Source organism: Triturus cristatus, chromosome 4_2 (assembly GCF_964204655.1).
Source record: "Triturus cristatus chromosome 4_2, aTriCri1.1, whole genome shotgun sequence".
Classification (NCBI taxonomy): domain Eukaryota; kingdom Metazoa; phylum Chordata; class Amphibia; order Caudata; family Salamandridae; genus Triturus; species Triturus cristatus.
In genome coordinates this window covers 214,221,820-214,248,821 of record NC_140586.1, presented here as the reverse complement: position 1 = coordinate 214,248,821, position 27,002 = coordinate 214,221,820, and the positions used below count along the sequence as shown (strand labels likewise).

Sequence of the window (27,002 nt, the reverse complement as noted above, 5' to 3'; positions counted from 1 at the left end):
CAAAAGGAGCTAAAAACACCTCCAAAAGCTACACCAGACAAACGCTCGGACCCCAAAAAGTCCGTTCCCAAAAATGACACTGCTGGGGTCAAATAATACTGCAGCCTAAGAAGAGGAAATTGGCCTCTCCAGCTCCAGTTGCCCTAACCTTACAGGACATCTCACCACCTACATTAGTGCCTGACCCTGACATTTCTCCTATAAATTCCCCATTACCCCAAACACTCCACCTTTAGATGACGATTTTAAGGACGGAGACAATGAACCATTCGAAGATCCCAGGGACCATAGTTCACCATCACATGACTCCCAGGAAGACTATGAAGACTTTGAAGCACCAGGTGCACCTGATGTGCCTCAGGAGGACATTTATCCCTCTAGACAATCCCCTCCAGACGACACTGTAGGATTTTCACGGCTGCTACACAGGGCTGCTCAGTTTCATGGGGTAGATATGCACAATGACCCCGTAGATGATGACTTTCTTATGGACACAATCACATCTTCGCAAAGGTCCACAATAACACTACCTATGCTCAAGGTCCGCAAACACTCCCCAGAGGTCCTTAAAGACCCTGTAAAACCCAAAGTGATCAATCCTAGGATTGAGAAAAAAATATAAGCCTGCCCCTTCTGACCCAGCTTATATTAAAGGCCAGCTCCCACTAGACTCATTAGTTTCTAACGCTCGAAAGAGAGCCAACTCACAAACCTCAGGGGATTCCCCACCCCCTGATAGAGTAAATTATTAGATGCCTCCGGTAAGCGGATGGCATCCCAAGCGGCTAATGTTTTGAGGATTGCTAATACATAGGCATTACTGTCAAGGTATGATAGGGCTCATTATGATGAGCTGGAGACCCTATTAGAACATCTCCCTTATAAGTATAAAACCAGGGCTAACGACCTAATTCAAGAAGGTAAAATTATCACAAAAACCTCCATTCGCTGTGCTCTAGATGTTGCAGGCACAGTCTCTAGGGCAATAAATACTAGTCTGCTCTTACGTAGACATGCATGGCTCCGTATCTCCGGATTTAAACCAGAGATGCAAAATACTATTTTAAACAGCCTTTCGATCAACAGCATTTGTTTGCACCCAGTGTCGATACATCTTTAGAGAAGATGAAGAAAGAGACTGATACCGCGAAGTCAATGGGAGCCTTGCAAACCCAAACTGCGATAGGGTCCTTTCGTCGCTCCTCTTACAGAGGCGCGGCCAAGAATTTCCACACTGACCATGCCTTTTCTTCTTTCAAAACTCCCACCCAGTCCTCACCCGGCAGAGGATATTAGAGGAGGCAATAGAGGCAATAATACCAAAGGTAGAGGTAGAGGCACCAACACTCGTACTGCCTCCACTTCTAAACAGTGACTTCCCTCCCCTCACCCCAGACCATTCTACTCTAGTCGGGGGGAGATTATCACAGTTCCTACCTGTCTGGAACTCCATCACAACAGACAGGTGGGAAAAAACAAACAATTCATTCAGGTTATTGTCTGCAGCTCACTTCAACTCCTCCACACATACCACCCAGACAGCGTCCCATGTCACAAGAACATTTGACACTACTAAAACAGGAGGTCAATGCTCTCCTACAAATGCATGCAATAGAACAAGTTCCACTGCATCACCAAAATACAGGGATTTACTCACTCTATTTCCTCATACCAAAGGACGGTTCTCTCAGGCCCATACTAGACCTCAGACCACTAAACCTTTACATTCAATCAGACCATTTCCATATGGTCACTTTACGACAAGTCCTTCCTTTGTTAACACAAGGAGATTTCCTTACCACTTTAGATCTCAAGGACGCCTACTTCTACATTCCCATTCACCAAGCTCCCAGGAAGTATCTTCGATTCGTGGTGGACGGTCAGCATTACCAGTTCAAAGTCTTCCCATTCGGAGTCACCACAGCCCCCTGAGTTTTTACAAAATGCCTCGCAGTAGTAGTGGCGCATTTAAGAAGGCAGAACATTCATGTTTTCCCCTATCTGGATGACTGGCTAATAAAAGCCAAGTCATACCACCAGTGCATACAGCACACTTACCAAACTATTCAGCTCTTACACAAACTCGGGTTCTCCATAAACAAGACAAAGTCACATCTCCAGCAATCCCGTTGTCAACAGTACCTAGGTGCCACAGTAGACACCTCCAAAGCACTTGCAACCCCCAATCCAGTCAGGATAAACAGCATGCAAGCTCTTATACAAAGATTCCAACCACAACACTCATTACCAGCTCGAGTGTTCATGCAACTCATAGGAATGATGGCCTCTTGCATCTTCGTAGTACCACATGCAAGACTCCAGATGTGCCCCTTACAGGAATGCTTAGCACGCCAATGGAACCAGGCCCAGCTAACAGATCTGGTGGTGGTGGACGGTCAAACACGTCACTCTCTACAGTGGTGGAACACCAAAAACCTTTCCAAAGGTCGTCCGTTCCTGAACCCGCTTCCACAAGTAGTGCTAACCACACTCATCGGCTGGGGAGCCCATTTATCAGACCATACAGTACAAGGCAAATGGACACCTCAACAAAAGCTACTCCACATCAACCATCTGAAATTACTAGCTATATTCCTAGCCCTAAAATCCTTCCAAACTCGTCTCAGGCAAGGCTGTCTTAGTCCGGACGGACAACGTGACAGCCATGTACTATCTACAAAAACAGGGGGGGGGACGCACTCCTTACAGCTCTCACAGTTAGCGCAAAGCATATGGAGAGGGGCCATTCCTCGAAACATTTTTCTCCTAGCAGAACATCTACCAGGAGTTCACAATCAAGTTGCAGATCTGTTAAGTCGCCAGAGACAACAAATCCATAAGTGGGAACTGCATCCACAAGTTCTTCAGCCTTTCTTTCAAAGGTGGGGATATGTAGACATAGAGCTGTTCGCCACACACCTGAACTCAAAGTGCCCATGCTTCGCCGCCAGGTACCCAAACCCATTGTCCAAAGGCAATGCGATATGGATGAATTGGTCAGGCATCTTTGCATACGCTTTTCCGCCTCTCCCATTCATTCCATTAGTGGTAGGCAAGATGCAACAGCACTCGCTGACGCTCATCTTAATCGCATCAACTTGGGCAAGACAGCCGTGGTACACCACACTACTACAACTATCAGTGGTACCACATCAAAAACAACGCCCCTCTCCACACCTCCTAACACAGAATCATGGAGAGATCATGCATCTGGACCCCATGCAGCTGAACTTAGCCATTTGGCTCATGGGTCCTAGAATTTGGCTACCTAAACCTCCAGCCTGATTTCATGGACGCCATCAAACAAGCTAGACGTCCCACTACTAGAGCCTGCTATGCAGCCAAATGGAAAAGATTTGTTATCTACTGCAACAATAACAATATCAATCCACTAGATGTTTCCATCCAGCATATTATATGGTATTTACTACGTTCGAGGCATGTGGGCTGCTGAATTCATATCTGTGCATAGATCGCCGCCTAGTGTTGGGTCCGGATGTTTGCACGTTGTTGTCCTGGAAGAGTCTTCGAAGTATCCTGGGATAGGTGACTCCTCCCCTGGACTACAGTGCGCATGGGCATCCTCTCCATCCTCAGATTGGTTTTTTCCGCCATTGGGTTCGGATGTGCTTATCTTGACTCAAGTTAGGAAAAACTTTTTACAGCCCAAAAGGCCTTTAGTTCGCGTCGGTACTGTTCCCGATCGGCATCGATAGTTATTTGTTAGTTTACTAACTTCAAAAACAACTTTTTCGCATCTTACCTGACCATCGACCCGACATCGACGATGGAATCGAGAACACCATTCAAGCGGTGTCCTGTATGCAATGCGAAATATCCCCATGTCGACGTCCACCCGGTGTGCAACAAATGCCTTTCACCGGACCACGACGAGTCCACATGTATGGCCTGTGCCCGATTCCGATCCAAAAAGACTCTCCGGAATCGACGAGCAGCGAGACTTGAAGCGCAGCACGCGGCACCGGCCCTGACCAACATCTTCAGCGCCGAGGACGAAGAGGTCGAAGAAGTGGAGAACCTACCCTCCAGCCCCGCTTCCGAACACGACTCCGGATCGGAAGACGTCGAAGAACAACTCTTTCACAGAGACGAAGCCGACACCGAGGTAGGAGACTACAATGAGGCCTTAGGGGCCGAAGAGAGTAGCGCCGGTGACGAGCAAGGCCTACCCGTACAGACTGAGGATATCCCAGTGCGTCAGTCTCTGGCTCCGGTCGAGGGATCGCCTTCGGGCCTTACCCAAGACCTATCCCGCGGTTCTTCTACCCCGCCCTCTGGCCCGGCCTCGGACATTCAGCGGCAGCCATTACTACCCAAAACGACTGGTTTCCCTTCACCGAAACCGAAAGCCGTATTGGTTCATCAGAAACCGAAACTGAAAGTGACACTGGTCGGATCGAAGCCCACCACACCTTCGACGCCAGCCAAACCCGTCGGCACCGACCACACCAAACGGGACTTCGGTGCCGAGCTTGCAGCAGCCGACGTCGGCGCCGACACACGGAAAAAGACCATCGGTCCCGCCAAACCGCCTCGGCTCCCGGCACCGACACAATCGGCTCCGGCCACAAAGGTCAAAATGGCTGCTGCGTCTCACACTGCTTCGAAAGCAGCACCAAAGGCACACTCATCGACGCCGTCGACAGCTACTACCTCTCCTCGACTCGATGACCCGGTGGCGCCGAAAAAGTCCACGCCCGCCTCTACAGAACCGGTCGGCGCCAAAGAACCGTCGGCGCTCCAGGTGCGGCAAGTTGCAGCGTCCTTGCAACGCATCAAAGACAAGGCAGCCCTCCAGGACACGTCAGGCTCCGAGCCGAAAAAAGCTCAAAAAGCTTCTCCGGCACCGGGCAACATCACTTTTGGCCTACCACCATCCACGGCCCCAAAACTGTTCGAAATCAGAACACGTGTCACCCACACCAGGATCACACCTGCCGAACGCTCTCCTGTGGAGACGTCACCATCGCACATCATCGATGCCGACACCGGCAGAATGATGCTCCACAAGAGGAGAATAACTTCCGAGCCAGCTTTGGACTCCTACCGGATCCCGCTAAAGAAAAAACTGCCAGTGGATTCGGAACCAGTTCTTTACGAACCTCTCCATACCTCTTACCAACATCCACTGTCCTTCTCTCCAACACACTCTGAAACCGACGTTTTGGAGGACTACATGGGTGACCACGTCCCCTACCCCGGGGAGATGGACCCTCAAGGCCAACAGGACCCTGACCAGGCTTGGGATGACCCTGTAGACCCGGGTGCACCTATGGATACGCAGGACACGCAGCTATATGGCGCAAAAACGTCTCCCACAGAGGACACTGCCGCATTCAACGCCCTCATTGAACGCGCTGCGGCCAATCATGGTGTGCAACTCCATTCTGACACCATCGAGGACGATTTTCTCATGGATACTTTCGCATCCTCAGAAAGGAATATCAAAACTCCACCCATGTTGAAAGGTGTCCTCAAACCAGCAAAGGACATTTTCAAAGAACCCACCAGGGCAAGAGTAATAAACCCCAGGATCGACAAGAAATACAGGTCAGCGCCTGGGGACCCTACCTACATTAGAGGCCAATTGCCTCTGGATTCCATAGTAGTCGCGAACGCTCGCAAACGGGCGCACTCGCAGACAACAGGGGATGCTCCTCCCCCGGACAAAGAGTCCAAGGTGCTAGAGACCTCCGGCAAACGGGTTGCTGCCCAAGCAGCTAACATATGGCGTATTGCCAATACTCAGGCGCTCCTAGCTCGCTACGATCGCGCACATTATGACACATTAGAAACATTACTCCAACATCTCCCTGACCAATACAAGGAGGGAGCAGAGATCCTCATCAGGGAGGGACAACTCCTCACGAACGCATCCATTAAATGTGCACTGGATGCCGCAGATACAGCTGCCAGAGCCATAAACACTAGCGTCATGTTACGACGACACGCCTGGTTACGAATCTCCGGATTCAAACCTGAGGTACAAAATAACATCCTCAACCAGCCGGTCAACCCCGACTACTTATTCGGGCCAGAGGTTGACACCACCCTAGAAAAAATAAAAAAGGACACAGACACTGCAAAGTCCATGGGGGCTCTCCAAACGCAGACCTTTCGGAGCGGCTCCTTTCGTCGCCCCGGAAATAGAGGAGCAGGTAGAGGACAGGGGTCACAGCAAACCTACAACAAAGGAAACACACAAAGTTCCTACGATAAAAACACCCGGGGTGGATATCGTGGCTCAAGCACAAAGGGCAGAGGACGCGGATATGGCAACACCAGGTCCTCCCCCAAGAACAAACAGTGACGCTCTCTCCCTTCCTCCCGACCACATAACACCTGTCGGGGGAAGGCTACAAAGGTTCCTGTCCACGTGGAACTCCATCACCACGGACAGGTGGGTCAAAGATATTATCAAACACGGTTACTGCCTAGAATTAACCTCCACTCCGCCCACAATACCGCCAAAACACCGTCCTATGTCCTCAGAGCACTTAACGCTATTACAGCAGGAAGTGCTAAGTATGCTACAAAAAGGCGCAATAGAGGTCGTACCCGTCCACCAGCAAGGTACGGGGGTGTACTCCCTGTATTTTTTAATACCGAAAAAGGACGGGTCACTCAGACCTATACTAGACCTGAGACCCCTCAACCGCTACATTCTCTCGGAGCATTTCCACATGCTCACTCTGCAACAAGTCCTACCACTGCTCAAACAGGGAGACTTCCTAGCCACGCTAGACCTCAAAGATGCGTATTTCCACATACCCATTCACCCATCACACAGGAAATATCTCAGGTTCACTATTCAAGGGCAGCACTACCAATTCAAGGTTCTTCCCTTCGGCGTGACAACAGCGCCCAGAGTTTTCACAAAGTGCCTGGCTACTGTGGCCGCACATCTACGGAGGCAACACATTCATGTCTACCCCTACCTCGACGACTGGCTTGTTCAAGCAAAGTCAGCCCAGCAATGTGCCAGCCACATGTCTCGCACCATTCACCTTCTTCACAGTCTGGGGTTCTCACTAAATTACCCAAAATCCCATCTCCAACCTGCACACGTACAACAATACCTAGGTGCGACCATAGACACTCTGGCGGCCACAGCTCAGCCAAATTTAGTGAGAATCAACAGCATACAAATGCTGATTTCCAAGTTCAAACCCCAACACTCCCTTCCCGCGCGAGTGTTCATGCAGTTGATAGGCATGATGGCCTCCTGCATTTTCATAGTCCCACACGCGAGACTACATTTGCGCCCGCTTCAGGACTGCTTAGCACGTCAATGGAATCAGGCTCAAGGGCAACTAAAAGACCTAGTGTTGGTGAGCGGTCGGGCATACAACTCTCTGCATTGGTGGAATCCACAAAACCTTTGCAAGGGCCGACCGTTCCAAGAGCCTGTTCCACAGATAATACTGACAGCGGACGCGTCTCTCCAGGGATGGGGAGCTCATGTACTCAATTACACAGTGCAGGGACTATGGACAACACAACAAAAGAAGATGCACATCAACCTTCTAGAACTGATGGCAATCTTCCTGGCTATGAAAGCATTCAAAGTACACTTGTGCAACAAAGTCGTGTTGATCCGGACGGACAACATGACCGCCATGTACTACATACAGAAGCAGGGAGGAACACACTCTCCACAGTTGTCTCATCTGGCTCAGAGCATGTGGAAGTGGGCCATTCAGAGGAACATGTTCCTCATGGCGGAACACCTCCCCGGCAAGGACAACCAGATGGCGGATCTGCTCAGCAGACACAGCCACCAAGTGCACGAGTGGGAGTTACACCCATCAGTACTCCAGCCGTACTTCCAGCAGTGGGGTCATCCAGACATAGACATATTCGCCACAAGCGAAAACGCAAAATGCCAAAGCTTTGCCGCCAGGTTCCCACATCCGCAGTCGCAGGGCAACGCGATATGGATGAACTGGTCCGGCAGATTTGCGTACGCTTTTCCCCCAGCACCACTGATACCGCTGGTGGCACGCAAACTCAGACAACACTCACTGACACTCGTCCTGGTTGCTCCAACGTGGGCACGCCAGCCATGGTACACCACCTTTCTCGAACTTTCCGTGGTGCCGCATCTAAGACTGCGGATCAAACCCGCGCATTTGACACAGAACCATGGAGAGATTCAGCACCCAGATCCGCAACAGCTGAACCTGGCAATCTGGCTCCTGAAGTCCTAGAGTTTGGCTACCTAAACCTCCCACCTGACTGTATGGACATCATTAAGGAGGCCAGGAGACCCACTACCAGGGCTTGCTATGCAGCCAAATGGAAAAGATTTGTCATTAATAATGACATTAACCCGCTAGACGCATCCATCCAAAACATAATTGGTTACCTCTTACACCTATACCGTTGCAATCTGGCATACACCTCAATACGTGTCCATTTGACCGCAATATCAGCCTATCTCCAGAACAGGCAGCACCTCTCTTTATTCGGAGTGCCAGCCATCAAAGCATTCTTGGAAGGACTCAAACGAGTAATTCCTCCAAGCCACCCTCCAGCGCCAATGTGGAACCTCAACTTGGTCCTCACACGCCTGATAGGTCCACCCTTCGAACCTCTACACTCATGCGAGATTCAATTCCTCACCTGGAAAGTAGCTTTCCTAGTAGCAATCACTTCTTTGAGGAGAGTTAGTGAACTCCAGGCACTAACCGTTCAAGAGCCATTTATACAGGTACACGCCAACAGGGTCGTACTACGTACCAACCCCAAATTCATGCCCAAGGTGATATCGCAGTTCCACATGAATCAAACTATTGAACTGCCTGTTTTCTTTCAAAACCCACAAACTGTCGCAGAAAGAGCACTCCATACACTAGATGTAAAGAGAGCCCTCATGTACTATATCGACAGGACTAAGGTCTTTAGGAAGACTAAACAACTTTTCGGTGCCTTTGCCCCACACCACAAAGGTAACGCTATCTCCAAAGCAGGTATAGCCAGATGGATCGTTAAATGTATTCAAATTTGCTACCAAAAGGCTAAACGCACATTAACGATTCCCCCACGAGCCCACTCAACACGTAAGTTAGGGGCCTCCATGGCTTTCCTAGGAAACATTCCTGCGCTTGATATATGTAGAGCAGCCACCTGGTCCACTACACACACATTTACCAAACACTATTGTGTTGATGTGCAATCAAAACAGCAGGCAGCTGTAGGACAGGCTGTTCTCAAAACTCTTTTTCAGACCGCTGCAGCTGGCACTGGTAGCCGCCGCTAATAGGAGGTACTGCTATGTATTCTATGCACAGATATGAATTCAGCAGCCCACATGCCTCGAACTGAATATGCTACTTACCAGTGTGCATCTGTTCTTGGCATGTAGGGCTGCTGACATTCATATCGCCCTCCCTCCTCCCCGGCGCCTGTAGCAGCTGCAGCTCTCAGAATTACTGTAAGCATGGTCATCACTTTCTGTATCTACTCCATCACTGCCACAATGGCGAAAAACAATCTGAGGATGGAGAGGATGCCCATGCGCACTGTAGTCCAGGGGAGGAGTCACCTATCCCAGGATACTTCGAAGACTCTTCCAGGACAACAACGTGCAAACATCCGGACCCAACACTAGGCGGCGATCTATGCACAGATATGAATGTCAGCAGCCCTACATGCCAAGAACAGATGCACACTGGTAAGTAGCATATTCAATTTTCACAGAAGTCATTTAGCATATACATCCATCAGGTTACATCTAGCTGCTATAGCAGCGTACCTTCAAAACAGACATCTGTCGCTTTTCAGAGTTCCAGCCATCAAAGCCTTCATGGAAGGCCTCAAAAGAATAATTCCTCCCAGGGTACCACCTTCACCAGTGTGGAATCTAAACATTGTTCTCACTAGACTTATGGGTCCTCCGTTCGAACCCCTACACAAATGTGAGCTACAATTTCTTACATGGAAAGTTGCTTTTCTTGTGGCTATCACATCACAAGAGTTAAGTGAGCTCCAGGCACTAACAATTGAAGAACCATTCTTACAAATACATCAAAATAGTGGTTCTAAGAACTAATCCAAAATGCCTACCTAAGGTCATTTCACCTTTCCACCTCAATCAATCTGTTGAGTTGCCAGTATTCTTCTCACAACCTACAACAGTGGCTGAAATAGCTCTTCATACACTAGACCTTAAAAGAGCTCTTCTTACTATATTGATAGGACAAAGTCCTTCCGTAAAACAAAACTGCTTTTCGTGTCTTTCTCCACCACGAAAACATGTATTGCAAGGTGAATTGTAAAATGCATACAGATTTGCTACCACAAAGCAAAACATACTTTATCCATTCCCCCTAAGGCTCATTCCACCCGTAAAATAGGGGCATCCATGGCATTTTTTGGAAACATTCCACTAGATGATATTTGCAAAGCAGCTACATGGTCTACATCGCACACATTCACAACACATTATTGTGTAGATGTGCAAGCAAAACAACAAGCTACTGTGGGCCAGGCTGTACTCAAAACACCATTTCAGACCACTGCAACAGATGCTGGTGGTCGCCGCTATGGGAGAGAACTGCTATGCAATCTATGCTCAGTGTGTGATCTGCAGCTCGTATGCCTCGAACGGAAAATGCTACTTACCAGTATGCATCTGTTCTGGGCATGTAGAGCTGCAGAGTCACACACGCCCACCCACCTCCCCGGCTACCTTTATCTTTTCCAGTATTATCTTACTTAGATACACCATACATGGACATCTTTTCTGTTCACACTTAACTCAATCATTTCCCTTCATGGCGAAAAACAATGTGAAGATGGAGTTGAGCCCCATGCGCACTATAGTCCATAGGAGGAGTCGCCTATCTCGTGACTACAAAGACTTCTTCCAGGACAACAACAAAGTGTAATCATCCGGGCCCACCACCAGATGGCGACCTCTGCTCAGTGTGTGATTCTGCAGCTCTGCATGGCAAGAACAGATGCATACTGGTAAGTAGCATTTTCCTTTCTCTTCCGCCAGTTCAGAACTGCAGGCTGTAAACACCGCATATCTCTTGGGACGTCATTCCCATTCTGTGTGGGATACGGTTGCGCAAGTGCTGCCTCAGTGTCCGGTGGAGGCTTGGACAGTACTCTCCCAAGCTATTGCTGAGGGGAGAGATGCAGCCAAGTTCACCATCTGTTGTGGTGTTGACACTGCTGACTCGCTGGGCAGGGCGATTTCCACGACAGTGGTGCTACTAAGCTGCCCCGCCTGGCTGAGAACGACTGGCTTTTCTGGGGATGTCCAGAACACATTGATGGGCATGCCCTTTGATGGCACTCACCTGTTTGGCGATAAGGCGGATTGCGCGTTGGAGCATTTTAAGGACTCGCGGGCTACAGCCAAGTCTTTAGGCCTTTCGGCTTTTCGCTCCTTTCGTGGTCAAGGAAGGCGCACCCAAGCACGTTGGTTTCAGAGCCACAGGCCTGCGCAGCAACAGTCTCAGCGCATCCGCGGACGTGGGACCCGTGGAGGCGGGTCACGGGGCCAGCGTACAGGTCAGTCCACCGCCCCCCCCTGCTGCCCCTGCCTCCAAACCTTCCTAGTCCGGTATTTCAGAACCACCAGACGCCAGTGGGTGGCAGGATTCGCCATCACCTCCACCACTGGCGCACCATAACTTCGGACAGGTGGGTTCTGCAAATTGTCCGAAGGGGTTACTCACTCCCCTTTGAGACGACCCCTAACCCCCCATCCCCCCCCCTCCCCCCAGCCATGCCACCTCAGTATCAACGCATGTCAGGGGATCACTTGGCACTTCTCCAGCAGGAAGTTACAGCCCTCTAGGCCAAGGGGGCCGTCGAGCGCGTTCCGATGCCAGAAGTAGGTCGTGGTTGTTACTCCCACTACTTCTTGGTTCCAAAGAAGGACAAAGGCCTGCGTCCTATCTTAGACCTTCGCAACGTCAATCGCTTCCTCCGGAAGGAGAAGTTCGAGATGCCCACACATGCTCAGATCTTGTCTGCCCTCGACCCGCAAGATTGGATGGTAGCGTTGGACCTGCAGGTCGTGTATTTTCATATTCCCGTCCTGCCCGCCCACCGGCGTTACCTGCGATTCACGGTAGGGCAGGAGCATTTTCAGTTCACGGTGCTCCCCTTTGGCCTTTCCAGTGCCCCTCGGCTGTTCACTAAAGTGATGGCGGTGTTCGCTGCTCATCTGTGCAGATCAGGGGTTTCAGTCCTCCCCTATCTCGACGACTGGTTGTTGAAGGCGGGTTCGCCCCAAACAGTCCCCTCCCACCACCAGACTACGGCCGACATCCTGCATTTGCTGGGGTTCTCCATCAACATGCCGAAGTCGCACCTGATTCCCTCTCAGAAGCTCCTCTTCATCGGAGCGGTTCTGGACACGGCGCAGTTTGATTTATCCTCCGGAACAGCGAGTCCGGGAGATGCGGGCTGTGATTCCGATCTTTCAGCCCTTGTCCTGGGTTTCGGTCAGGATGACCTTGAGGCTGCTGGGCCTCATGCATCCTACTAACTAACCATGCCAGATGGCATATGCGGGCTCTGCAGTGGGACCTGAAGTTCCAGTGGGTGCAGGGGAACCTGTCCGACTACGTCTAGCTCTCCGAGGGCACTGCACAACAATTGCAGTGGTGGCTTACGAATCAGCAGTGGGTCAGAGGCAGATTCCTCTCCCTTCCCCAGCCGGAGCACACAGTGGAGACGGATGCGTCCCTCCTGGGATGGGGTGGCCACATGGGAGAGGCGGAGATCAAAGGCCTCTGGTCTCCGGCGGAGACCCAGCTCCATATCAACCTTCTGGAGTTTCGGGCGATCCTTCTTGCACTCAAGGCATTCCTTCCCTCTGTCAAGGGAAGGGTGTTGCAGGTGTTCACGGACAACACCACCGACATGTGGTATTGCAATAAACAAGGCGGGGTGGGGTCGTGGACCCTAATTCAGGCTCTGCACCTCTGAACATTGCTGGAACGTCAAGGCATTTCCTTGACGGTTCAACACCTGGCAGGTTCTTTGAACGGCAGGGCAGACAAACTCAGCCGCCGGTGCCTGATGGATCACGAATGGCGTCTTCACTCGGAGGTGGTGCAAGGTATCTTTCAACAGTGGGGAGAGCCTTGGTTAGATATATTCGCCACCGAAGAGAACGCACATTGTCATCAGTTCTGCGTGTTGGAATTTCCAAGGCGGCACTCGCTCGGAGACTCTTTTCGTCACGAATGGAGTTGCGGTCTATTGTACGCCTTTCCGCTTTTATCACTTCTAACCACAGTGCTGAAGATCAGGCACGACCGGGCCCAAGTCATTCTTGTGGCCCCGGACTGGGCTCGACGAGTTTGGTATCCCGAGCTACTCAGTATGAGCATGGATTTCCTGATCCGACAGCCTCTTCGGGAGGATCTTCTGTCGCAGCAACAAGGTACGGTCCTCCATCCGAACCTGTCCAGTCTCCACCTACATGCATGGAGATTGAGCGGCGACAGTTGATTCCGTTTGACTTGCCTCCTGAAGTCTGTGATGTCATTTTGGCAGCCAGGCATCCCTCCACTAAATCAGACGCCTGCAGGTGAAACAAATTTGTGGCATGGTGCACAGCAAAGGCTGTGGATCCCCTTTCTGTCCCTCTTTCAGAGGTCCTTTTGTTCCTTCTTTCTCTGGCCCAGCAGGGCTCTGCTCTGGGCACTATTAAGGGCTACCTTTCTGCAATTTCAACCTTTCTCAGGCTTCCTGATCAGCCCTCTCTTTTCAAGTCCCCTGTTAATAGATTTCTCAAAGGCATTACTCACCTTTTCCCTCCTATTCCGTTTGTGATGCGCAGTGGGACTTCAATCTGGTTCTTACTTTTCTGATGTGCGCTCCTTTTGAGCCGCTTCACACTGTCCTCTTCGTTTATTAACTTTGAAGACTGCTTTCCTGGTTGCCATCACCTCCGCTACGCGCGTGAGTGAGCTCCAGGCTCGTTCCTGTAAGCTTCCTTTTCTGTCGGTTCATCCGTACAAGGTTGTGCTTCGCACTTGTCCTTCCTTCTTGCCAAAGGTTGCCACTGCCTTCCACATTGGGCAAACTATCACCTTGCCCACATTCTTTCCGCCTCTGCACCCTTCCAGAGAGAAAGAGAGGCTCCATCGTCGGGACCCAAAACGTGCGCTTTCATTTTATTTGAATTGCACACAACAGTTCTGGGTGGATGACCAGCTCTTTGTTGGCTATGTAGGCGCCAAGAAAGGCCGGGCTGTACACAAGAGGACTATCTCCCGCTGGGTCGTCTTGTGTATCAAAGCATGTTATTCTCTGGTTAAAAAGGATCCCCCGGTGGGGTTGCGCGCCCATTCTACCATGGCGACAGCAGCTACTACTGCATTGGGAAGTGGTGTCCCCCTGCAAGACATCTGTCGGGCAGCCACGTGGGCCTCACTGCACACTTTTACTAAGCATTATTGCCTTGACAGTCCAGTCCGGAGAGACTGCTTCTTTGGCCGTACTGTTCTCCGTGACTTTCTGGTGTGATCTTGATTCTCAGACCCACCACCGAAGTTGGTATTGCTGGGGTATCTATTCTAAGCTAAGGAATCTATCACTAACGTATCTCTTTCAGATGCACAAGTTGCTTACTTGTGTAACGATATATCTGTAAGAGACATTAGTAAGTGATAGATTACTTACCGCACCTCCCATTCTGCGAACTGATTTCTAGTGTTATGGTCATCCCTTTCAGGGCCCTAGTTTCAATGCACCAGTGGTCAGTATATTGCATGGCTTTGCATTCCTGGCGCGGAAAGGCGTGTACTGAACTGACGTCAGCGCGCGTGGGCGCATCTAAGTAGCTCCAGTGACGTCATCTCTGCGACTACAACGCCAACTACATACGAGGAGCCGTACGATGACGCCTACCGACGCGCAGGAGTACTGCTGGCGCAAACTTTTCGGATCCAGTCTGACGCCTGGGGATATTCTAAGGTATCTATTCTAAGGTAAGGAATCTATCACTAACTAATGTCTCTTACAGATATATAGTTACACAAGTAAGTAACTTGTGTGTTGTGCCCATACATAAAGCTGCTCTACAACACCTTACTTGGAAAACCTCTGTTTTAGGCATATGAGCTGCAGATCACACACTTAGGATAGTAGATCGCCATCTGGTGTTGGGCTCGGATGCTTGCAGGTTGTTGTCTTCGGAAGAAGTCTTTGGTCACGAGATAGGTGACTCCTCCCTTGGACTACAGTGCGCATGGGCATCAACTCCATCCTTAGATTATTTTTTTTCCGCCATTGGGTTCGGATGCAACTTTTCCGCTCCGGTTGGAAATCTCAATTCCAAGCTTTTCAAAGCGAAAAACTTCCACAAAAACATCGAAGCACCTTCACTCGACATCAATTTCATCGGCTCGATTCCGGAAGTCGACGCGGGCCGCTGGCCTATCCACGCCGTGAGACCTACGGCTCATGGAAAGGACGCCTTTCAAAAAATGCCCCCAGTGTGGAGCAAAATTTCCGCACGGTGACCACCACAAAGTCTGCAACCTGTGCCTATCACCGGAACACGAAGAGTCCAGCTGTCCAGCCTGCGCAGCATTTCGATCCAAAAAGACCATTCGAGATCGAAGGGCTCGACGCCGCATCATGGCACAGAGACCAGCTCCGGAACCAGAAAACATCTATGATGAGGCTCCCGATGTCCCGGAAGAAGATTCCGAGGATCTACAAATCATCTCCGAAGCAGACGACTCTGACGACCCCATTACTCCTCGGCAACGCGTGAGTACTACTGCCCCTGCCCAAACCCCTCCAAAACCAAAGGCATTGGTCAAGACTTCGCCTGCTGGCCTCAGTCGAGACCGAAAACATCCTTCAGAAGCCCCGCCTCCGGGCTCGGCTCCGAAGAAACATAAGCCTTCCGGTAGCTCGGGCCTGAGCAAGCAGCATGTCATTATTCCACCGGCACCTTTGGCACCGAAGACAAAAGACCTCTCGGCACCGAAATCGGCTCCGACGCCTTCGGCACCGAAAACATCAAGGCACATAGATAAACCGGCACCGAAAGTTCCCAAGCCTAAAGATACAACTTCGGCTCCGAAAACATCATTGGCACCGAAACCACCGGCTAAGGACTCTCATACTCCTCCTAAAGCCAAAAACTCCACCGATCAACCAAAACCTCGATCGGAACTGAAAAAATCGGCGCCAAAAACTGTTCCCGAGGAACAAGAACTTTTCCATCCAGATCCCATTGATCCAGGACAGAAAAAGATTTATATTAATCCAAAGACTGGACATGTCACCGCGGTGCCATGTAAAAAACGGAAACTGGACACACCACCTGCCCCAGTTCCTATAAACAACAAGCACTCTGCAACATCGCCTATTCCTCCTTCCTCTCCCATACCACCTTCTACCCCACCCCCTCGGCCTACACCACCCTTACCTCTACCCTTTCCATCACATACACCACCTCCACAGGATGATGATGATGACCTAGGGGGCGGGGGTGATCCTAATGATCCGTTCACGGATCCAGATAACGCACCACTGGACGATTGGGCATTCCCTCTACCAGACATGCCTGACCCTCCACCATATCCCTCCAAACCATCACCTCCAGATGACCACCTGGGGTTTGGCCAATTATTAAATAGAGCAGCACTTTACCATGGCGTCACCATGCACTCTGGCGCACCTGAGGAAGACTTCCTATTAGATACTTTTGAGCAATCTCAAAAGTCTGTACATATTTTACCTATGATTAAAGGAGTCATAAAATACGCCCTAGAGGTATTTAAAGACCCCGTCCGTGCCAGGGTTCTTAACCCAAGAATAGAAAAGAAATATAGGCCTGTCCCTGAAGATCCATGTTACATCAAAGGACAGCTCCCTTTAGATTCTTTGGTCGTTTACAATGCTAGGAAACGTGCCAACTTTGAAACCACAGGAGATACACCACCCCCAGATAAAGAATCCAAACTGTTAGAAGCCTCTGGCAAACGAGTAGCAACACAAGCCGATAACCATTGGCGTATTGCCAACACCCAAGCCCTACTAGCACGCTATGACAGGGCTCACTACGACCAGTTGGAGAATCTGTTACAACATCTGCCAGACCAATAAAAAACACAGGCAAATGACCTTATCCAGGAGGGAAAACTTATTTCAAATGCGTCAATTAAATGTGCGCTTGACGCCGCAGACACCGCCTCTAGAGCCATAAACACAAGTGTGCTCCTTAGACGACATGCCTAGCTACGCATTTCAGGCTTTAAGCCAGAGGCACAAACTACCATACTTAGTCAGCCATTCAACCAAGAACAGCTATTTGGGCCAGCAGTAGACCCTGCCCTTGAAAAAATGAAAAAAGACACCGAGACTGCTAAGTCCATGGGAGCATTACAGTCTCCACAACCACGTGGCTCCTTTCGACGCTCCTTCTACAGAGGAGCCTCCAAGAATATGAGAGCGGACACCTCCTCCACCTTCAAACCCGCTACACAAACATCCCCCAGTAGAGGATATTTTAGAGGAGGATATAGAGGAAACAACAACAAGGGACGAGGTCGAGGCAATACCAACACTCGCACCTCCCCTGCCACAAAACAGTGACTTTCCTCCACTCCCCCCAGACCATTCCACTCCAGTCGGGGGAAGACTCAAACAGTTCCTACCTGTCTGGAACTCCATCACAATAGACAAGTGGGTAAGACAAATAATCCAGTATGGTTACTGCCTGGAACTCACAAATACCCCCCCACATATACCACCCAAACAGCGTTCCATGTCACCAGACTATCTTACGCTCCTCAAACAAGAGGTTCTCTCATTGCTTCAAAAACACACAATAGAGCCAGTTCCCTTACAACATCAGGGTACAGGGGTATACTCACTATACTTCCTTATCCCCAAAAAGGACGGGACTCTGAGACCAATACTCTACCTCAGACCCCTAAATCTTTATAATCTCAGATCATTTCCATATGATCACTCTTCAACAAGTGCTCCCACTACTACAACAAGGCGATTTCCTTGCCACACTAGTTCTCAAGGACGCCTACTTCCACATTCCCATACATCCTGCTCACAGGAAGTACCTACGGTTTGTGGCGGACGGAAAACACTACCTGTTTACAGTCCTTCCATTTGGAGTAACAACCGCTCCCAGAGTATTCACCAAATGTCTAGCAGTAGTAGCAGCACATCTCAGAAGACAACAAATTCATGCCTTCCCGTATCTAGACGACTGGCTAATAAAAGCCAAGTCATTCAACAAATGTGTGCTACACACTTGCCAAACTATCCAAATCTTACACAACTTGGGATTCACAATAAACTCCCAAATCTCATCTAAAACCCTCCCACATACATCAGTATCTAGGAGCCACTATAAACACCTCAAAAGCCCTAGCATATCCCAGCCCAGCCAGGATAGCCAATATACAAGCTCTTATCGCAAATTTCCGAACCCAAAACTCTCTACCAGCAAGAGTGTTCATGCAACTCATAGGCATGATGGCGTCATGCATCCTTGTTGTGCCTTATGCAAGACTTCAAATGCGTCCCTTGCAAGAATGTCTAGCACGTCATTGGAACCAGGCTCACGGACAACTTACAGATCTGGTGATGGTGGACAGCCGCACACATCGCTCTCTCAAATTGTGGAACATAAAAAACCTCTCCAAAGGGCGGCCGTTCCTAGAGCCTCTTCCACAGATAGTGCTGACAACGGACGCATCCCTCACAGGATGGGGAGCCCATCTCCTCGGACACACCACTCAGGGCAAATGGACCACTCAACAGAAAGTGCTCCATATCAATTACCTGGAACTACTAGCAGCGTTCCTAGCTTTACAATCATTCCAACATACATCTCCAGAACAAAACTGTCCTCATCCGGACATACAACATGACAGCCATGTATTACATACAAAAACAAGGAGGCACACTTTCTCTCCAGCTGTCCCAGCTCGCACAGAACATTTGGAGATGGGCCATTCCCCAGAACATATACCTACTTGCAGAACACCTTCCAGGGGTTCACAATCAAATTGCTGATCTGTTAAGTCGACAAACTCAACAGATCCACGAATGGAAACTACATCCACAAGTCCTACTGCCCTTTTTCCAACAATGGGGCCAACCAGACATAGATCTGTTCGCCACACACAAACGCAAAATGCCCAACCTTCGCCGCCAGGTTTCCCCACCCGGAGTCAAAGGGCAATGCGATATGGATGAACTGGTCTGGCAGATTTGCGTACGCTTTTCCGCCTCTCCCACGCATTCCATTTGTGGTACGCAAGCTCAGGCAACAGTCTCTCAAACTGATTCTAGTAGCTCCCACATGGGCATGCCAGCCGTATTTCCCAACACTACTGGAACTCTCGCTAGTTCCACACCAAAAACTACACCTCTCCCCGTCCTTATTAACCCAGAACAATGGAGAAATCAAACACCCAGATCCAGGTCAACTGAATCTAGCGTTCTGGCTCCTGAAGTCCTAGAGTTCGGTTACCTAAACCTGCCACCAGACTGCATGAATATTATAAAGGAGGCCAGAAGACCTACCACTAGAGCCTGCTATGCTGCAAAATGGAAGAGATTTGCCATTTACTGCACTAACAATCATATAAACCCACTGGATGCATCCATCCAAGACATTTGCTACTTACTGCACTTGCAAAGATGTCATTTGGCATACTCATCCATACGTCTCCACCTAGCAGCATTAGCAGCCTACTTACAAAATCGACAACTTTTGTCACTATTTAGAGTACCTACGATCAAAGCCTTCATTGAAGGACTTAAACGGATTATTCCTCATAGATTACCACCCTCTCCAGTGTGGAATCTAAACATTGTTCTTACAAAGCTCAAGGGACCCCCGTTTGAACCTCTGCATAAATGCGAACTACAGTTCCACACATGGAAAGTGGCTTTCCTTATTGCTATCACATCCCTCAGAAGGGTAAGTGAAATCCAGGCTTTAACCATACAAGAACCATTCTTTTAATTACACCGCAACAAAGTGGTTCTTAGAACAAATCTGAAATTCCTTCCTAAAGTCATATCTCCAATCCATCTTAACCAATCGGTAGAGTTGCCAGTGTTCTTCCCAAATCCAGACTCGGTAGCTGAAAGAGCTCTTCATACCTTAGACGTTAAAAGAGCCCTTCTTTACTACATTGACAGAACCAAGTCATTCCGCAAAACAAAACAATTGCTTGTTGCTTTCTCTCCACCACATAAAGGCAACCCCATTTCCAAATCTGGGATAGCTAGGTGGATAGTTAAATGTATCCAAATATGCTACTACAAGGCTAAACGCGCATTCCACACGCAAAATAGGGGCTTCCATGGCATTCTTAGGAAACATTCCATTAGAAGATATTTGTAAGGCAGCCACATGGTCTACAACACACCTTCACTAAACACTATTGTGTTGACGTGCAAGCAAAGCAACAAGCTCTTCTGTGGGTCAGGCTGTCCTTAAAACTTTATTTCAAACGGCTGCAACCGATACAGGTGACCACCGCTAGGGGAGACACTGCTATATAGTCTATCCTAAGTGTGTGATCTGCAGCTCATATGCCTCGAACGGAATATGCTACTTATCAGTATGCATCTGTTCTTGGCATGTAAAGCTGCAGAGCCACACACGCCCTCCCACCTCCCCGGGACCTGTATCTGTTCCAGCATGGTCTTACTTAGACATCACACATGGACATCTCTCTCTTTTCTACAAACTCCATCATTTCCCATCATGGCGAAAAACAATCTAAGGATGGAGTTGATGCCCATGCGCACTGTAGTCCAAGGGAGGAGTCACCTATCTCGTGACCAAAGACTTCTTCCGAAGACAACAACAACCTGCAAGCATCCGAGCCCAACACCAGATGGCAATCTACTATCCTAAGTGTGTGGCTCTGTAGCTCTACATGCCAGAACAGATGCATACTGGTAAGTAGCATATTCCTTCCTAGTTGCAATCACTTGAGTGTGCAGTTAGCAAAACCCAGGCTCTTTGCGATAAAGAACCGTATCTTGGTTTTCATGCAAACAGGGTGGTCATGAGGACAGTTATTTTCTGAATTCAATATCAATCAGACCATTACTCTTCCAACATTTTTCCCTACTCTTCTACACTACCAGAAAGAACTTAACACTTTTTAGATCTTAGAAGTTTTTAAGTTTTACTTAAAAACTAAGGAGATCAGACAATTTGACCATTTGTTTATTAACTATGGTCCGATTCACACTGGTTTAGCTTCTTCCAAACTATCTCTAGGTGGATAGTCTCTTGCATACTTCTTGCTTACCAGCTCTCCAAAAAGTGCCTTCCCTGTTGACGTAAAGCCCATTCTAGAAGGGGTAAGGCTGCACTGCTGCTGTACTCATGGCAGAGGTTTGCAAGGATGTAACATGGCGATCCGTACATACCTTTGCTCGCCATTATTGTCTTAACTCAGACACTCAGGCAGATGCGCAAGTAGAGCAGGCTTCATTAGGGAACATCTTTGGTTAATTTTCTACTTAGCTGCTAGTAACTGCCTTGTATTCGATCGCATGGTTATGGGATGGACTAGCTATTCTATTCAGTGCTTATGCCCATTAATGAGTATCCCCTGGAAGAGAAGGAAAAGTTTGTTACCTGTAATCCTAGTTATCTTCCATGGGAATACTCATCAAAGTCATAAGCAACCCTCCCTCCTCCACGGACGAATACTTAACACGGCAGCTGTGATATGGTTTATTCTCCGAATGTTTTTGTCAACGTAAAAAAGACCTTCCCTAACTGTCAACTGTGGAGCATGAGGAGTCAGGAGGTCTTAAAGGCACAATGCCAGTTTTCTCTGTTATGATTTTCAAAGCAGCCTATTGGCTAGCAATACCTTTCATTCCCTTGCATTATTCCTTCCAAATAAGGGCTGTTTTACATTTTAAAGTTTTCATTTTTGGTATTGCACAAATGTTCTTTGTGGATGGTTCATTTTGAATGAAAAATTCTATGTAATTTGGACATTTTTAGTCTCCATTTCTTAAGGCTGCATGTGTGTGTGTGTGTATGTATATATAAATATATATATCAATCCAGGTTCCGCTTGTCACTGTCCCACTTCCTGCTTATAGTACACAAACAAATGCGAACTCCATAAGTCTGGTGCAAATCAAAGATATATTGAAGCCCTCACATCACCGCCATGACGCGTTTTTAAAGTGCTAAGTGCATACACGCGTGACAATAAACCATCGATATAGAAGAAATACGAGTTTCTTTGCGTGTGCTCTAAAATGCCATTAAACAAATTCCAAATATTCAGAAACTCATTCATTTGAAGTTACATAAATGTTTAAAAACAGTTCATGTTACACTTCATTATTTGTACACAGAAGTAAAAACATATAGTGTAACTATTTAAAAACTATATGCACGTGTTATCAATCGGGCATAATTTTACTATTGCACTTGATAATGTATTCAGCCCTAGTGGGCTGTACACCCTTAAGATGAATTTTTAAAGTGATGAATTTTTAAAGTTTATTGGTGGAATTGAATTTCCAAACATATTGTACAAGCACGGTGTATATTTCAAATACTCAATCATAATGCAATTAAGCAAATGTGCTCACAAAAGGTACTCGCATGTTTGATTTTGCTTTTATATACAGTACATGAATAAGATTATGGACAAGTACATTAATTGTTTCATACATCAAATACCAGGATATAAAATGACATTGTGGCCTGATTTTGTGCATGATCACACTGCATTGTTTCGTGTGTTTGTAACCAACCGTTGGTGTTACCCATGTGTATAATTAAATATCCACCCCAGTGGGCCTTCCTTTACTTTTTTCTATGCTCCAAAATTGTAAAGTGCTGGTGCGTGTGTGTGTGTGTATTTATGTATGTATGTATGTATATATATATATATGTGTGTGTGTGTTTTAGGGCACTACATACTTTTTTGATGTTTAAACAAACATATATATTGTATGCGATGGGTGCCTTTGGGGTCCCCGCACGTTGGCGGGACTATTCAGTGCTTTAAACTTTGAGTATTCCCCTGGAACAGAACTAGGATTACGGGTAAATAACTTATCCTTCCTCTTCTTAGTGTTACATATGCATTTGGTTGTCTGCTGGAGATGTGTGATGTATTAATGTCTCCTACTTTAACCTCTTCTAGATTCAGCACCCGGAGGAGCTGCTGCTTCAAATTATGCAAATTCCACATGGGGCACTGGAACCTCCTCCAACGGCAGCGCCCTGGCCAACCCCCCACACATCTGGGACAAGGTGATTGTAGATGGTTCTGACATGGAGGAATGGCCCTGTATTGCCAGCAAGGACTCAGAGCCCCCTACCGAGAATGCCACCAATAACAGTGCCTCAAACAGCCCTCCTGACAAGAGCCCCCAGCCGGGAAGCGCCACTAGCAAAAAAGGAAGGGGAAGCCAGACCCAGGCCCAGGCCCAGGCTGGGAGTACGGGCAGCGAATGTAATGCAGGGCCCTGGAAAGGAGACCCCAAAGCCAAGGCTGCCCAGACTTTCAACTCTCCAGCAGAGAGCAACAGTGGTCCGGCAAACTGGAGGATCCTGGGTGGACAGGAGCGGGTAGGGCCCAGCTCCAGCAACTTTAACCCAAATACCAATCCAACGGCCTGGCCTGCGCTCAACCAGGATGGCCTCTCTAGAAATGGAGTCATGGACACTGAGGGAGGCAGCCCCGAAGCACAGTTGAGCACAGGGGGTCAGCCGCCCCGGGAGCAGCAACAACAGCCGTCAAAGGGGGAGAATGCAGGTGTGAACATAGCCATTTCTGGCAGAGAGCAGGCTCAAACTCATAACACTGATGGACCAAAAAACACAAACACTAACTCTTTGAACGCAGGTTCGCCAAACCCTATGGAGAATAAGGGAATCCCCTTTGGAGCAGGCTCGGGGAACCGTTCCCGGAGCACTGATGCCCCATCACAAAGCACTGGAGAGAGGAAGACTGCGGGGGTCGGGTCTTGGGTTGCCGGTAGGGCCCCTCAAGGTGCCGACGTGGTCTCTGGACAAAGCAATTATGGGAACAATGGGAACAATGGACGAGAGCGGGATGAGTCCTGGAAGGGGCCTTCTCCTCAAAAGCCCAATGGGTCTCGGGTTGACCCCTGGGAAGGTAATAGCAGGTCTACGGGTGGTGGTTCTTGGGGTTTCAGCTCCCAGGATCCAAGTGACAGTGGCAAATGGTGCGAAGGGAGCAAGTCTGCAACAGCAGTGGGTGTATCTCAGGGAGAATGGAAACCGCCTCCTGGGTCTGAGGACCCTAAAATGGCGGAGTGGGGTGGGCCAATCCAACCAAATTCTAGTAGCACAGAAGCATGGGACAATCAAAAAGGCCATCCACTCTCCGAAAGCCAAGGCGGTGCCCAGGCTCCCTGCTGGGGACGGTCATCCAGCTCTGCAGGAAGCGAAGCAGGAGGTCAAAGCACTGGAAGCAACCACAAGGCAGGCAGTGGTGATAGCCTCACATCGGGGCGACGGACTCACCGGGCGCCACTGCCTGACAGCCAAGTGGCTCTTCAGACTATGCTGAGCCGGCCAGACCTGGACCCTCGTGTGCTGTCCAACACTGGCTGGGGGCAAACCCAGATCAAACAGGACACAGTGTGGGAGATGGCTGAGGCAGCCCGCCCAGAGGGGAAGGTTGACAAAGGGACAGAGGGGTGGGAGAAGACATCTGTGCAGAATAAGAGCACCGGGGGTTGGGTAGAGGCCCCTAACCAGAACAATCAGAACAAGTCCAGCTGGGGGGAGCCAACAGCCCCCACAGAATGGAAAGATTCCAAAAATGCCGGAGGGTGGAGTGACTATAAGAATAACAACATTAACTGGGGAGGAGGTACAGGTGGAACTAAAAGCAATGGTGGGGCAGGAGTTAGTGGGGTACGAAGTGGACCTGATGTTGGTGTTCGACCCGATGACAAACCACCGCCTCCATGGATTGAGAATGCTAACAGTAAGGATCAGAACTGGAATGGTCGGCCACCAAACCCAGGCTGGTCTGCTGGGAAGAATGGCTGGGGAGGAGTGGAAGGTGCTGATTCCACTAAGGGGGGTGGGAATGGGAGTTGGGACAGCTCAGGAAACAAAGGTCCACCCAACTGGGCAGAAATCAGCCAGCAAAATGAGATTGGGACATGGGGGAATGGGAGCAATGCGCCGAATGCCAACCCTGTTGCCAAGGGTGGGTGGGATGATTGCAAGAGAGCCCAGGGCTGGAGTGATCAGGCACGACCTCCCCACTCGTGGAACAAACCCCAAGAAGTATCTGGATCCTGGGGAGGACCACCACCTGCTCCACCCCCTGTCAATGGGCGACCCCCACCCCCTCAGAACTCAAATTGGAAGAACATCCCATCACCACAACAGCATACACAGCAACAATTGCATCCGTCTAATGCCTCTAGGGAGGAGGATATCAGTGGCTGGGAGGAGCCTTCACCTCAGTCCATCAGTCGCAAGATGGAGATTGATGATGGGACATCAGCTTGGGGTGACCCCACAAGCTACAACTATAAGAACGTCAACCTCTGGGATAAGAATGCAAAAAGTGGGCCCGGGCAAGGCCCTCGAGATCCTAATCTGCCTGTGCCGCTGAATAACAAAGGAGTCCCACAAGGTACCATCAGTCTTCTTATTTTAACCATCCTGTTGGTGGGAAGGAAGTCTTCCTGGTACCAACTATCTAGCTATTGATTGTATTCCGTACCTACTTTTTTAAAATTAGTATACATTCTGTGGTTTTTAAATAACTTTTGTATAGGGGTTCTGTTCTCTCTCTGCTGTTTCGATGATAGGCTTTCACAATTTCTAAGGGCTCTAGACTGAAAGACAACAGTGGCCATCCGAGCTGTATAATTTTTCTTGGTACGTTGCGTTGTATTAGCTTTCGACATGCACTTTTCCTATGGTTTTTATTGGGTAAAGTTTAAGCATATCTTTGACGGGATGTTTGAGAGTATCCACCCATTTCGTTTAGTAGCTAGTTGCATTTTCTCTTTTATCTCGTGTAGTAAATTTTGCTGTCCAGTAAAGACAAAATAAGCTGAACGGAATTACACCACACTTTGCATGAAACTAGAACTTTACTCAAGGGAACTGCCTTTGCCTGTTTGGCTGTAAATCCATTCAGTAGTTTTATAGAAAACAGCATTACAAAAATGTGTCAGGTGGGTTTCGAAGAGAGAGGGCTATATAGCTATATAGACAGATGAAAGGTTTTTCTTTTTAATTTACCTAATTAGAACAGTTTGCTGAATTTCTGCAATGGTGGTCAGACTTGACATGTTTTTCTTACTCTGAGCAGGTTTAAATGTGTGCAGGTTTGTCGGGGGGGGGGGGGTGTCGATAGATAAGGGTAAAACAAATATTCATTTGCTAATAACAGTGGCATTATTTATCAATCCAAGTGAAATTTGGCAGACTTTTAGCATGTTAAGTCTTCTGAAGGTAGGGAACATTTTGTGCTCATGCATCACTTGGGGGACACAGTTAAAGGGGAACGGGGGCGTTTAATTTGCTAATCACTTTGGTGCAGTTCATTGAATCTGTTTGGAATGTTGCAGGCGCCTAATCGAAGCACCAGGTAAGAATATTAGTAGTAATGCAGATCGAACAAGGGTGGGCAAAGTTATAAAACAAAGAGTGGGGTCATAAAATCATTAATTTGCAAGTAACTTTGGTACAGTTTCACAGATCTGCATAGCCCTTGGCAGCCATCTTGTTTAGGTTACTCTTGATTGTTTAATTCAAATCCGCCAAGTGGGGCACAGTTAAAAGGAGTTTCTGGAGGCTCAAAAGTGTTAATTTTCAATAGCTGAGGCATTCTTTGATGAATCCATGAAATTTGGCATTGTTTTACACGTTCAGTCTTCGAATATGGCAAGGTTCGTGTAGATCCATCAAGGGGAGGCAAAGTTGAAAAGAAGGAATATGACTTTCTTGTGCT

At 48.7% G+C, this 27,002-nt stretch overlaps 1 protein-coding gene across 10 annotated transcripts in view; it reads left to right on the top strand.

The window, feature by feature from the left end:
- The window catches only part of TNRC6B (trinucleotide repeat containing adaptor 6B), a 1,192,955-nt gene that overhangs the window by 576,862 nt on the left and 589,091 nt on the right, over positions 1-27,002 (top strand). For all 10 annotated transcript variants that reach the window (XM_085601248.1, XM_085601251.1, XM_085601245.1 and 7 more), the window contains one exon: positions 23,193-25,673. In XM_085601248.1, the coding sequence (XP_085457374.1) occupies positions 23,193-25,673 (2,481 nt within the window). The remainder of the gene's footprint in view (positions 1-23,192; positions 25,674-27,002) is intronic.